At 41.4% G+C, this 15,273-nt stretch overlaps 1 protein-coding gene across 1 annotated transcript in view; it reads right to left on the reverse strand.

The window, feature by feature from the left end:
- Positions 1–228: 228 nt before the first annotated feature.
- Positions 229–15,273, reverse strand: part of LOC126452249 (ATP-binding cassette sub-family C member 4-like) — a 216,804-nt gene continuing 201,759 nt past the window's right edge. The window contains exons 22-24 of the mRNA XM_050091041.1: positions 6,169–6,298; positions 3,502–3,612; positions 229–864 (exon numbers count right to left, since the gene is read on the reverse strand). Of these exons, the coding sequence (XP_049946998.1) occupies positions 829–864; positions 3,502–3,612; positions 6,169–6,298 (277 nt within the window). The 3' untranslated portion in view covers positions 229–828. The remainder of the gene's footprint in view (positions 865–3,501; positions 3,613–6,168; positions 6,299–15,273) is intronic.

Here is a 15,273-nt window from a genome sequence, read left to right on the forward strand (position 1 = left end):
ACACACACACACACTCATATAAAAAAGTTTTCAAAACCATAGTGTACTGGGTAAAGGAAGTGTATCGAGCCTTATCCTACTGACACTGGAAAAATTATGATAGTGAGATGCAATAACTGCATATTACGTAACTAAACACTGTTTCTGTATATTTACTGTAACTACAGTATCTTCAGAAGAAAATGTTATTAGTTTTTTGGTTTGTAGAGGTTCAGAAATAATAAACACTTCTGATTCTGCTTATTGGCTTTATACACTAAACAATGCCACATAAACATGAGATTTTATTACTTAAGCTCACATTTAAAGAGGAGTTGTCATATTTTCTTTGTCAGTAAGTAATACAAATCATGACAGTGCAATCTGTAATTAAATATCTACAATGAATCTTCCTCGTTTATGCTTAGTTTCCACCAATAAACATTCATATTTAATTAATTATGTGATTTTTTACATTTATACACAAATTGTTATACAGCTTTGTTACTTGATAAAAATAGTTTTTGAAAATACAAGAGCACTATGTATCTTTGGCATAGTATCACTGAACATGTGAAATAACAAAAGCATTCGTTAAAGCTTTCCTCCATTCAGTATCTGTAAAATCAATTTTCCATTAATATTTCATTCAGCTCACATTTCAGTTTTTAGTGTTTCCACTGCCGTGAAGAAGTGTCTGTATTGCAGCCATCAAAAAGTCCAGAAATGGTAACCAGATCACACAAGTCTTTCAGATGTGTGTGACTAATTGGGAACTCCCAACACATCTTAATTACGGATTTATTTAATAAATAATAAGCTGGATACCAGCAATAGATTTTTTCCCTCTCAAGCTCCCGAGCTTGAGTGAATGTTATCATATGCCTGCAATAAAAAAAGGAAAATTTTCATAAGTATGTTTCATGTACAGTATTTTACCTATGAATTTTATTTGCTAGAAAAAAACATACAGTTGGATAGTTCTACTGGTGTATAAATTATGTACACATGAGTTACTACAGTTGTGTTAACCAAATGATTTGATATAATAAGAAAAATTCAGCTTAGTAAGAACTGAAATTCCCAGTAGGAAACAATACACACAGATGAAGATAAGCAAATCACTTACCTGCAAATGAAAGGTGGGTAGCCCAAAGTGTACTTAAACTGTCCTTCGTCTACCTCTAGTGTATACATATACATACAAATACAGCTGTACCCCGTGTGAGGGGGATGGGGGGGGGGGGTGGAGAGAGGGGGGAGGGGGGAAGGAGAAAATATAGAAAAAGAACAAAGCTGAATAGTTAGTGTGCTTACTGAATTGTAATTATGCCTACATATGACTCACTTGCAAATAATAGTTATAAAGTCTTGTACAGAGAGTACAGGGAGTAATTATATTTTTCTTGAGAAGATCAGAAATAAAAGTGTTTACATATAAAAATGAAGTGCTCCCTTTAGGAAGCTTAATTTTTTTGTTTATACAGTTGTGTATTTACACACAAGGAAGATAAATACACTCCTGGAAATTGAAATAAGAACACTGTGAATTCATTGTCCCAGGAAGGGGAAACTTTATTGACACATTCCTGGGGTCAGATACATCACATGATCACACTGACAGAACCACAGGCACATAGACACAGGCAACAGAGCATGCACAATGTCGGCACTAGTACAGTGTATATCCACCTTTCGCAGCAATGCAGGCTGCTATTCTCCCATGGAGACGATCGTAGAGATGCTGGATGTAGTCCTGTGGAACGGCTTGCCATGCCATTTCCACCTGGCGCCTCAGTTGGACCAGCGTTCGTGCTGGACGTGCAGACCGCGTGAGACGACGCTTCATCCAGTCCCAAACATGCTCAATGAGGGACAGATCCGGAGATCTTGCTGGCCAGGGTAGTTGACTTACACCTTCTAGAGCACGTTGGGTGGCACGGGATACATGCGGACGTGCATTGTCCTATTGGAACAGCAAGTTCCCTTGCCGGTCTAGGAATGGTAGAACGATGGGTTCGATGACGGTTTGGATGTACCGTGCACTATTCAGTGTCCCCTCGACGATCACCAGTGGTGTACGGCCAGTGTAGGAGATCGCTCCCCACACCATGATGCCGGGTGTTGGCCCTGTGTGCCTCGGTCGTATGCAGTCCTGACTGTGGCGCTCACCTGCACGGCACCAAACACGCATACGACCATCATTGGCACCAAGGTGGAAGCGACTCTCATCGCTGAAGACGACACGTCTCCATTCGTCCCTCCATTCACGCCTGTCGCGACACCACTGGAGGCGGGCTGCACGATGTTGGGGCGTGAGCGGAAGACGGCCTAACGGTGTGCGGGACCGTAGCCCAGCTTCATGGAGACAGTTGCGAATGGTCCTCGCCGATACCCCCGGAGCAACAGTGTCCCTAATTTGCTGGGAAGTGGCGGTGCGGTCCCCTACGGCACTGCGTAGGATCCTACGGTCTTGGCGTGCATCCGTGCGTCGCTGCGGTCCGGTCCCAGGTCGACGGGCACGTGCACCTTCCGCCGACCACTGGCGACAACATCGATGTACTGTGGAGACCTCACGCCCCACGTGTTGAGCAATTCGGTGGTACGTCCACCCGGCCTCCCGCATGCCCACTATACGCCCTCGCTCAAAGTCCGTCAACTGCACATACGGTTCACGTCCACGCTGTCGCGGCTTGCTACCAGTGTTAAAGACTGCGATGGAGCTCCGTATGCCACGGCAAACTGGCTGACACTGACGGCGGCGGTGCACAAATGCTGCGCAGCTAGCGCCATTCGACGGCCAACACCGCGGTTCCTGGTGTGTCCGCTGTGCCGTGCGTGTGATCATTGCTTGTACAGCCCTCTCGCAGTGTCCGGAGCAAGTATGGTGGGTCTGACACACCGGTGTCAATGTGTTCTTTTTTCCATTTCCAGGAGTGTAGTTATTGTTATTAGAATTGATTTGCAATTGCACTATTTACTATAGCAAAAAAAAAAAAAAAAAAAACATTAAGATAGAATTTACTATTATTACAACAGAAAACGATTACACTTCTGTTAAAATTTATTAGTCTTAGTGTATTAAAAATAGAAGATTTTGAAGTGAAATGATGTCCAGTGGAAGAGAGAATTACAGTTTTCCTAAAGTATAATACTTGACCACAAAACATCTGATTAAAGAGTAGATAGGAGTAAACGATTATTTTTTTCTCTTATTTTTCCTGGCCATAATCCTGTATTTTCACAGGTTTGTTGTGTTAATTATTGGATTTGGCAATTGTTAGTGGTAGACGGTGGCGAGAGATGCCCTTCCTGTGGGCACCCCTCACCTAAAAACCCCATCCAGACTGGCCAGCGCACTGGACCTCACTGTTAAACCATCGAGCAGATTTGATCCGGGGCTGGGGCTCCATCTCAAATCACAGAACCGTCACGCAAATGCACACAGCTGTCTGGGCGGGTTGTGTAAATAATTATTTATGGTACCAAGTACTACTAAATTAAAATTAAGTATACACTTGCCTCTTGTGCCACCTGCCTCAACTGTGATTCCATTGATTTTCCAGTCTGCTGGACCATTTTGTAGAAATATCCTTCTGGATTCTGTAGAAGCTCATGAGGGTGTGCATATTCCTGAAAGAATCAGCAGAGCCACTGTTGATGACAGCACATTACACCTCCTTTGAGTGACATCACAGCAGGAAACAGGATTACATTTAATTTTGCTGATTTATTTATTTTGCATTAATAACCCTGTTACCAGCACATACAATGCAATATTCTTCCATTTATGTACTAAACTAATTTGAATGTATAGAAAGGTATTTATGTTGAGTGTAAACATTTGCATGATGATCTTTTTAGCCATAAAGCTGGAGAAAAATAGTATCAAAGCAACTGCCCTTGAGAACATGCCTCAGTAGTGAGCAAACTGACTACAGCTCCATTTGGATAACTGTAGGCTATGTTTTAGCCTTTTAGCATTGAAAAATAGTTATTTCCTTATAAGAAGAGCTTACATAGGATTAAAATAAAAGGACTCAGAGCACAATAGGTCTGTACCTAGGCCCTTTAACGGTTACAACACTGTATTCATTTCCTGAGGTTCCAATGTTCTCTTATACCCAACAGAATGCATCATCCTCCTTTGATTCCAAGGTACATGAAGGTAATAATGAACAGCTTGGACTGTTTTGTAGTGTGGATTGTATAGGAAAGTCTACTTTCTAGGTATTGACAGCACGGATAGCAAAGTGATATATCCTGAAACTGCAGTGCAAGCAGCTAAGGAGCATTCAGGATGTCACTTCAGTTTCTTCCCAACTACTGAAAGAGAGGTATACCATGACCTCATAGCAATGCTGGTCCAGTTAGTCTAATGGTAAAGTTCACACCTGCAAATTGAGAGGTCGTGGATTTGAATCTCAATCAAACGACATATTTTTTAGTCTTCATTTTAACCAAGCATTCACCTTTCAACCATTTGAGGAGTTGCCAGAAGCTACAGGTGGTTAAGATTTCATGTAAATTGTAGGCCCCCTTTACCTGGTCGGCAAGTTGCCGATGTGGTGTCCCGTAGAAAGACTTTCACAAGGTCACTGAGCCACATGAAATAATAATAATAAAACAAAATAAAAAAATAATAATGTTGATTGCATTATGAGTATAAAAAACAACAGCCTGATTGGAGTCCAGGAAATGAACACACCTAAGACAATATCTTGCAGCACCTGATGAAGATGACTAGGCAGCCACAAATTATCGTGCATAAGAACGGAATCATCAAACTAATCAGATTGTCTAATAAAATCATCAGTTGGAAACAGTGAATTTCTCCTTCAAAGGCATTCAAGTATCAGTGCTTGACATGCATACTCTGGGAGATAAAGAAACTTTTATTAAACTTTACAACTTGCAAATAAGTAATCAATTACAGATGAAGTACCTGATCAGGATTACAAATTACTGTAAGACTCAAAAGAGAATAAACAGTTATATTTGACAAATAACAGACAGAATAATCATCAGGGATGTTTCATTCACTGTTGAATTAAAAAGTTCAGACCTTTCCACATTTTATGCCTCCCACCTTATGCATCCCAAGTATGTGCTGCCAGTTACCTAACAATATCTATTCATCTTCCACTAGGTCATCATTTATGTTATTTCTTATCATCAGAAATCCCACATATAAATCCATTTTACCATCTTCCGCCACTTCATTTGGTTTTAGTTCCACACAAACAAATTCATAATAGTTGACACAGCACCCCCTGACCTCCATTCCTCCTTGTTCTTCCCTGTGCATGTTTCTCCATGCTCAAGTTTTAGATGGTTTGTTCATTGAAGTCCCATGTCCCACAGCAATTAGATCTGACAATACACACTGGTTCTAGACTTTTCAGTTCAACACTTTGGGAATTTACTTTTGAAAATATCGTTCAGTTCTCCGAATAATCTCTGACCCATGTTTACCTCTACATTCCTTTCCCTCTTGACTTGATTGTTAATGTAATTGCTGTACAGTGCAATATTCTTATGATCATGAACTAAAATAATTTAAATTCAGGTTGTGCAGTGGTTAGCAAAGTATGCTTGTACTCAGGAGGAGAAGAATCTTGTACAGGCATCTAGATTTTAGTGTTCCAAATTTTTTTCTAAATTAATTAAGACAAATGTCAGAATAGTTCCTTTGAAAATATTAAAGCTGATCTCCAATCCCCTTCATGTATGACTGGAGCTTGTGCTCTATCTGATAAGACCTCATCATCCACAAAACATTAAATCTTAACCTTCCTACCTTGGTTCAATAATATTGTTGTCAATCTTCACTGTCTTTATTTCCGTATACTGATTATACATTGTTTTGGCCTTTCCGAGACTTAGCTTTTAATCTCATGTCAAGCTACAAAGTGACAGTATCAGGGAGAAGCACAGAAGAATCTTTGCACATTATCTTAATATGTAGTGATAGCTTTCCTCTGATTGCAACTTGTTCTTAATCACTTTTTATGATTTTAATACTTAAAGCTGTTGATATGTAGTACTCGCTAACACTTCAAATGACAAATGCATATAATACACAAAACAAAGTGCTTCTTTAATGAAATTTATTATTCCCATTTTGCAATGAATATATGTAAAAACACTAACACAGAGTAAGCATAATGGTCTTGTGATACTACTCACCACCATGGTCCCGGAGTCCATGACAAGAACTTTATCTGAGTCCATGATTGTGTTCAGTCTGTGTGCAATTGTAAGCACAGTGCAGTCTTTGAACTTCTTACGTATCGTCTTCTGTATGAGACTATCAGTTCTAAAAAAAATGAAGAATGTAATTATATATTTTATTATATCTTTAATTTTGCTTTAAGAGCTTGTGACCAAAATGATATTGATGCTAAGGATGTGAAACCTGCTAGAGTATCAGTTGTAGTGTATCAGCTGGTGAAGTTTCTGTATATAAATGAGTGATATATTTGGCAAATTTCATATAAAACACGAATGAAATAATAGATATCACTGGGTCTTCAGATGCCTGCAGAAAATTTTATGGTATTCACTGCACATTTGAATATCACATGTAAATATTGTTCTTTTATTTTTAAGACACCATTTCTTAGTTCATACATTGTTTCCGTGTATCACTACATGAAAGATAACTTTTGGGGTCAGGCTAGTAGCTAAAAACTACACTATCACAAAAACAAACATTACATGCATTGTCTCTACATTATAAAAACAATATCATACATTAATGCCAATGTATTCTATGGACACTCAAATAATTTTAAATAAATGTATTTCTTGTAGGAACATAGGTCTACTGATTTCAAGTACACTATCCAGTCAACTGCTTTATTTATTAATGCAATCCCTAGCTCAACTCATTGTAAAGATGGCATGTTGAGTTGTAGACAGGCACAACGAAAAGACTGTTACACACTGAGCTTTTGGCCAAAGCCTTCTTCAGAAAAGAAAGAAAAAACACACACACATTCACACAAGCAAGCACACCTCACCCACACACGACCGCCATCTCTGGACGCTCTGGTCACAGTGCAACTATCTTGTTGAATGAAAGCAGCAGTCCAGAGTGGGTTGGGGTAGAGAGAGGGATGGCAGGGTAAGTGAGCAGTGACTAGAAGGTGTCAGGGTGAGGTTGCCGGGAAAAGCCTCAGGACGCTGTAGGGGTGGGGTGGGATGGGGGGGGGGGGGGTGGTAGGAGAGTGGAAAAGGAGAGGAACAGAGAAGGGGAAAGGACCAGTGGGTGTCTTGGCAGAGAGCAGCACACAATGAGGGTGGGGGATGTGAACTGGGAGGAGCTGATACGACAAAGGGAATGAAAACTATTGGGAGAAGGTTTGGGGACAGTAGATTAGCATTGGTTGAGGCTGGGATCATTTCGGTTGCGGAGAATATGTTTTAAGGAAAACTCTCATCTACGTAGTTCACAAACGCTGATGGCAGAGGGGAGAATCCAGATGGCCCTGGCTCAGAAGGCAGCTATTCAAATCAGGCATGTTATGTTCAGCTTCATGTTGTGCCATTGGGTACTCCACTTTGGTGGTGGCCAAAATTCATCCTGGTGGACAGCTGGTTGGTGGTCATACCAGTATAAAAAGCTGTGCAATGATTGCACCATAGCTTGTTTTCACATGTGGCTCAACCTCTGGTGGGGTAGGATAAGCCTTTGCCAGGACTTGAATAGGAGGAGCTGAGAGGGGAGGGGGTTGGGCAAGTCTTACACCTGGGCCTTCAACAGCGATATGGTCCCCTGTGGTAAGAGGCTGGGATAGGGAGTGGCACAGAGATCGCTTCTTTGTAGCTGGTTCCTGCAGATGGTGGGAGGATTGGGAGAGTGTGGGGATATGGCGTGGGAACTCTGTTTACAGACTAGATCCAGGGAACACAGAAAGTCCTTTTCCATGGTTAAGGTGGAAGACAAGTCATTCGGTCGTCAGGGAGAGGATACATCATACGAGGTTTGACCTGGATGCCAACGCTCGCTCCTTATATAGTTGCCATCTGTTTTTGTCTGCAGTTTTGTCACCTTGAGACTGCGAATGAGTAGACATGACCTCGGTTGCACATCAGCGAACTAATTTAAGCAAGATTACAGCAAAACAAGCTGATAAATTTGTGTGCCTTAACTGTGAAAAAGGAATTTCTGTGTTCAGCGATGCACATCGCACTGTTATCAACTTCTCCAACAAGGAAATTGATGACGCCACCATCTCAGTTCTCAGTAAGGGACTGAACTTTTCTCCAGCTCCACAAAAGCTTCCAGTGACCGAGATTATCAGTGCAGTAGAACAAGCAGTTTGGCACCTTCCTGAAGAGGCAACAGATGAGGTAAGGCTTGCCACTAGTCGGATTTTAGCCACAGCCAAGCTTCCTAAGTCCAAAGTAAGCAGAGTAGAGAAACAGGCATTGAAATCGTTGCCGAAGGATGAAGCGTTAGTTGTGCTACCAGCCGACAAAGGGAATGCCACGGTTTTCCTCAATGCTACCGATTATCATAAGAAAGTGGCCCTACTATTAGAAGATACCATGTACCAGATTCTTAAACGGGATCCCACAGCAGCACTTAGCAGGAAGACAGGGGAGCTACTGAAGAACCCTGGCCCCCCAGAAGAACTAGTCAAGAACCTACAACCTAGAGCACCAAGGCCAGCCAGGTTATACGGTCTACCCAAGGTCCACAAGGATGGGGTCCCGTTGAGACCTATTGTTAATTCTATTAGGTCTCCTACATATCGGTTGGCAAAATACTTAACCAAGTTATTAGCACCTATAGTCGGCAACTGTAGCCTTCATATTAATAACTCAAAAATGTTTGTTGACATCATAAATCAGATGAGGATAGGTCCGACTGACATCATGATCAGCCTAAATGTGGTCTCTTCGTTTACAAAGGTACCGGTGGAAGATATGAGGGTTATTCCAAAAGTAAGGTCCGGTTATAAAAAAAAATCAAAACTAAAATGTTTTTTCAAAACAATTGTTTTATTTACATTCCTTACATCTTTATCTATTTTTCTACATAACTTCCATACTTATTTAAACATTTGTCACATCGTTCAACAAGCTTTTGAATGCCCATGTTATAGAAATCGGCCGCCTGTGACGATAACCAGTCCTTAACTGCTTCTTTCACTTCATCATCTGTGTCGAAGCGCTTGCCGCCGAGAAACTCCTTTAAGTAACGGAACAGGTGGAAATCACTTGGCGCCAGGTCCGGACTGTAAGGAGGATGGTCCATCTGTTCCCATCCAAATTTCTTGATCAGAGCTTGCGTTTCATTTGCAGTGTGGGGTCTGGCATTGTCATGCGACAACAAGATTCCAGCCGACAAAAGACCACGTCGCTTATTCTGGATTGCACGTTGAAGTTTAGTCAGGGTAGCGCAGTAGGCGGCTTTATTAATTGTTGTTCCTCTCTCCATAAAGTCGACTAACAATACTCCACGTCTATCCCAGAACACAGTCGCCATAACCTTACGTGTTGAGATTGTCTGCTTTGCCTTGACCTTGACTGGCGATGACGTGTGACGCCATTGCATTGACTGACGTTTAGACTCTGGAGTGATGTGAGAAACCCATGTCTCATCCCCTGTGACAACATTGTCTAAAAGACTGTCACCTTCCTTATGATATCGCTCCAAAAAATCAAGAGCAAAAGCCATTCTTTTCATTCGTTGGGGCTCAGTAAGCAGACTGGGAACCCAACGGGCACACAATTTGTGAAACTTCAAATGTTCAGACACAATTCTGTACAAAGTTGTTCTACTAACATTCGGAAAATGCATGTCTACATCTGTAATAGAGAATCGGCGATCTTCACGAATTTTTTTGTCAACCGCATTGACCAAATCGTCTGAAATCACTGATGGTCGGCCACACCGTGGTTCATCGTGCACATTATCCCGTCCTTCATTAAAAGCTCGCACCCACTTGCGCACTTTACTGTCGCTCATTATGTTAGGACCGTACACTTCAGTAATCTGCCGATGGATTTCCGCCGCTGAATTGTTTCTTGCAGACAAAAACCGTATCACTGCCCTTACTTCACAATCGGCGGGCTGATCAATTGTCTTAAACATTGTAAAGTGACACTGTGAACTACACTCAGCAACAGTAACAAAGCGAATGGCGGCGTTTGACGCGCAAGGCTTGCCGGGAGTCGGCGCGCATGCGTGTTTTGTCATTGGCGCCAAATTTCAATAGTTACGGCGAATCGGACCTTACTTTTGGAATAACCCTCGTACATTAAAACTGTTGGCTGCTCATTTCTCTCCTGAAGTACTGAAGTTATTTCGACACACTTTTGACGACCACCTGTTTTGTGTATGATGGAAAATATAATGAAATGACTGATGGAACAGCCATGGGTTCGCCACTGTCACCAGCCATAGCTAACTTTTTCATGGAGGATTTAGAAGAACGATGGTTGAACAGTGCTCCCTTACATCCATCCTGCTTCTTCAATTCAATTGTGTGTGTAATCTTATGGGATTCAACTGCTAAGGTCATCAGTCCCTAAGCTTACACACTACTTAACCTAAATTATCCTAAGGACAAACACACACGGCCATGCCCGAGGGAGGATTCGAACCTCCGCCGGGACCAGCCGCACAGTCCATGGCTGCAGCGCCTCAGACCGCTCGGCTAATCCTGCGCGGCATCCTGCTTCTTCAAGTATGTTGACGATACATTTTTAATCTAGTTACATGGCAATGAAGCATTGCAGCAGTTTGTTGATCGTTTGAATGGTATACACCAGAACATAAGATTTACAGTGGAGGTGGAGAAGGATGGGAAGTTACCCTTCTTAGATGTGCTCATGGAGCGAAAATCAGATGGATGTCTCAGACATTCTGTGTACAGAAAACTGACACATACAGATTTATATCCAAATGCACATAGTTTTCACCACCTTGCTCAGAAGAGAGCTATGCTGAATACCTTGGTACACATTTCAGACAAGTATCATCTCGGCTCTGAGATTAACTATCTGACAATGGTATTCAGAAAAAATGGATATTCTGATCATGATAGCTGATCTACTCTGATGAAGAAACCTAGGAAAGACGCTGTTCGAACAGATCAAGAGGGCCAACACATCGCACGGCTACCATTCTGCGGTGCAACGACCAGCAAGATCGCTAGAGTCCTGAGCTGACAGGGAATCAAACCAGTCTTCCAGCCACCCAGGAAGATTAAGCAAATGTTGCAACCCGTGAAAGATAATCTTGGCCTGAGAATACCGGGAATTTACAGCATTCCTTGAGAGTGTGGCAAACATTATGTGGACCAGTCTGTAGGAACTGTTGTCGATCGCTGTGTGGAACATCAGCGTCACCTGAAATACAGGTGTCTAGAAAAATCAGCGGTAGCTGAGCACAGTTCTTAAATAAACATAAGATTTTATTTGATCAAACAAGAATACTTGCTCACGCTTCAAACTACTGGGACTCTGTCATCAGGGAAGCAGTTCAAATTAAGACTATGTGAAAATAATTTCAACAGAGACTCAAGATATGCACTCTGCAATGCATGGAAGTGCGCAGTTGATAAAGAAAGAGTGCAGAGGCAGACTTCTTACATTCCTCGCAGTTCTCCACCTGTGGTGATGAATGGCGCTGCAAGCAAGGCTGGATAAAGCGCGCAAACAAAGTCTATGGACATAGCGGCCGCCACCTCCGTACAGGCCGTTTTCACCGTGACATCATCCAGTCAATGAGAAGTCGTCCACTGATTATAAAAGCGGAAGCCTCACCAGTCCACGACAGTCAGTTTTACCGCTGACGAAGATGACGGAGGTAGTCATCGAAAGCTCGGGATTTTATCCAAATTTGATGCGGCAAGTGAACCGAGAACTTTTTACGCAACGACTCCATTGTGAAAGACTTCATAGTCAGGTACCAATTCTGCTTGTTGAATGTTAAGTGGAAGGCCATCCACATATATAAGCAGTAGGAGTGGACCCAACATTGAACCCTGTGATACTCCCTTTGTGTTGTCTCCCCAGTCATTAAAATTTTTTATCTTTCTGATATTGTTTGAATTATTCAGCACAACCATTGCATTCTGTTTGTCAAGTATGATTCAAACCAGCTATGTGTGAAAGATGGTGGTGTTACTGCTAGCTGCTTGGTACTAATAGTTGCTTAAAGTTTTGTGGAATGACCTTTTTAATATATTCTCCTGCTTCTTAAACTCACACAGTGATGTTGCTAAATTTAGAAAGTGGTTGTTAAAAGTACTAGCAACATGTGAATTATCAGTCACAACATTGTTATTTAGTTTAATTGTTATACCTTTTACATTGACTGGCTGACCTGTCATCCATTTGACAATATTCCTTACATTTTTAATTTTTTTATTTGCATAGTTTACTTCTGTCAGGACATGCATACCTTTTGGACATTTTAATGGCTTTGCTTAAAATGGAACAGTATTTTTTGTAGTGTGTTAGTAATGCTGGATCTTGACTTATCTTCCTGTATATAAATTTCTCTCTTCCTCTTCCATGAGATTTTAATTCCCTTAGTTATCCATGCTTACCCTTTTTTTAGTGGATCTTCTAGATAATTTATTAGGAAATCAACTTTCAAATTTGGTAGGGAATAAACTGAATTTGACCTTAGCATCTCTTTCTATACTTACTGTTGTAACCTAATAATACATTAAACCCAATAAATGTAATACAAATATGGCTTTATTCAGAAACCTCCGAAAAAAGAAAAGAATCACATAGAAAGTGCAACATCAGCAATACACGGAACAACTGATGTGAGCGGTACAAACTAAAAGAACATAGTGAATGTGAGTCACTGCTGCTCCATGTGTATATAGGTGCGAGTCACCTGTAGATGGTATGGCAGAGACAGTGCCGTGTGTAAGCTTCCTACAGGTGATCTCTAGTGGTTGGCCCACGCTGATTAAGTTGGCAGTTGATGTAAGTATACATGCATGGTTGTGGACAATAGTGGCCAGTATCCACTTGGGCTGGTGACTAAATTTCCATGCCCAAACCAGCGATCCCAGCCTGAAGTGGCCAGACGATATGGCAGTTGTAGTGCAGGCCACAGTAGATGGAAGAGTTTGCTTGGCTACCAACCATGGAGCCAGGCTCTGCTCCTCCATAAGTGTGAAGGGATGTTGTTGTTGTTGTTGTGCTCTTCAGTCCTGAGACTGGTTTGATGCAGCTCTCTATGCTACTCTATCCTGTGCAAACTTCTTCATCTCCAAGTACCTACTGCAGCCTACATCCTTCTGAATCTGCTTAGTATATTCATCTCTTGGTCTCCCTCTATGATTTTTACCCTCCACGCTGCCCTCCAATACCAAATTGGTGATCCCTTGATGCCTCAGAATATGCCCTAAGAAACGATCCCTTCTTCCAGTCAAGTTGTGCCACTTATTTCTCTTCTCCCCAATTCTGTTCAATACCTCCATCTAATCTTCAGCATTCTTCTGTAGCGCGACATTTCGAAAGCTTCTGTTCTCTTCTTGTCTAAACTATTTATCGTCCACATTTCACTTCCATACATGGCTACACTCCATACAAATACTTTCAGAAATGACTTCCTGACATTTAAATCTATACTCGATGTTAACAAATTTTTTTTCTTCTGAAACGCTTTCCTTCCCATTGCCAGTCTACATTTTATATCCTCTCTACTTCAACCATCATCAGTTATTTTGCTCCCCAAATAGCAAAACTCCTTTACTACTCTAAGTGTCTCATTTCCTAATCTAATTCCATCAGCATCACCCGACTTAATTTGACTACATTCCATTATCCTCATTTTGCTTTTGTAGATGTTCATCTTATACCACCCTTTCAAGGCACTGTCCATTCCGTTCAACTGCTCTCCCAAGTCCTTTGCTGTCTCTGACAGAATTACAATGTCATCGGCAAACCTTAAAGTTTTTATTTCTTCTCCATGGATTTTAATACCTACTCCAAATTTTTCTTTTGTTTCCTTCACTGCTTGCTCAATATACAGATTGAATAACATTGGGGATAGGCTACAACCCTGTCTCACTCCCTTCCCAATCACTGCTTCCCTTTCATGTCCCTCGACTCTTATAACAGCCATCTGGTTTCTGTACAAATTGTAAATGGTCTTTCGCTCCCTGTGTTTTACCCCTGCCACCTTCAGAATTTGAAAGAGAGTATTCCAGTCAACATTGTCAAAAGCTTTCTCTAAGTCTACAAATGCTAGAAATGTAGTTTTGTCTTTCCTTAGTCTATTTTCAAAGACAAGTCGTCGGGTCAGTATTGCCTCATGTGTTCCCATATTTCTACGGAATCCAAACTAATCTTCCCCTAGGTTGGCTTCTACTAGTTTTTCCATTCGTCTGTAAAGAATTTGTGTTAGTATTTTGCAGCTGTGACTTATTAAACTGATAGTTCGGTAATTTTCACATCTGTCAACACCTGCTTTCTTTGGGATTGGAATTATTATATTCTTCTTGAAGTCTGGAGGAATTTCGCCTGTCTCATACATCTTGCTCACCAGATGGTAGAGTTTTGTCAGGACTGGCTCTCCCAAGGCTGTCAGTTGTTCTAATGGAATGTTGTCTACTCCGGGGGCCTTGTTTCGACTCTTTCAGTGCTCTGTCAAACTCTTCACACAGCATCATATCTCCCATTTCATCTTCATCTACTTCTTCTTCCATTTCCATAATATTGTCCTCAAGTACCTCGCCCTTGTATAGACCCTCTATATACTCCTTCCACCTTTCTGCTTTCCCTTCTTTGCTTAGAACTGGGTTTCCATCAGAGCTCTTGATATTCATGCACGTGGTTCTCCTTTCTCCAAGATCTCTTTAATTTTCCTGTAGGCAGTATCTATCTTACCCCTCGTGAGATAAGCCTCTACATCCTTAAATTTGTCCTCTAGACATCCCTGCTTAGCCATTTTGCACTTCCTGTCGATATCATTTTTGAGACATTTGTATTCCTTTTTGCCTGCTTCATTTACTGCATTTCTATATTTTCTCCTTTCATCAATTAAATTCAATATTTCTTCTGTTACCCAAGGGTTTCTACTAGCCCTCGACTTTTTACTTATTTGATCCTCTGCTGCCTTCACTATTTCATCCCTCAAAGCTACCCATTCTTCTCCTACGGTATTTCTTTACCCCATTCCTGTCAATTGTTCCCTTATGCTCTCCCTGAAACTCTGTACAACCTCTGCTTTAGTCAGTTTATCCAGGTCCCATCTCCTTAAATTCCCACCTTTTTGCAGTTTCTTCAGTTTTAATCTACAGGTCA

The sequence above is a fragment of the Schistocerca serialis genome, unplaced genomic scaffold (assembly GCF_023864345.2).
Source record: "Schistocerca serialis cubense isolate TAMUIC-IGC-003099 unplaced genomic scaffold, iqSchSeri2.2 HiC_scaffold_840, whole genome shotgun sequence".
NCBI lineage: Eukaryota > Metazoa > Arthropoda > Insecta > Orthoptera > Acrididae > Schistocerca > Schistocerca serialis.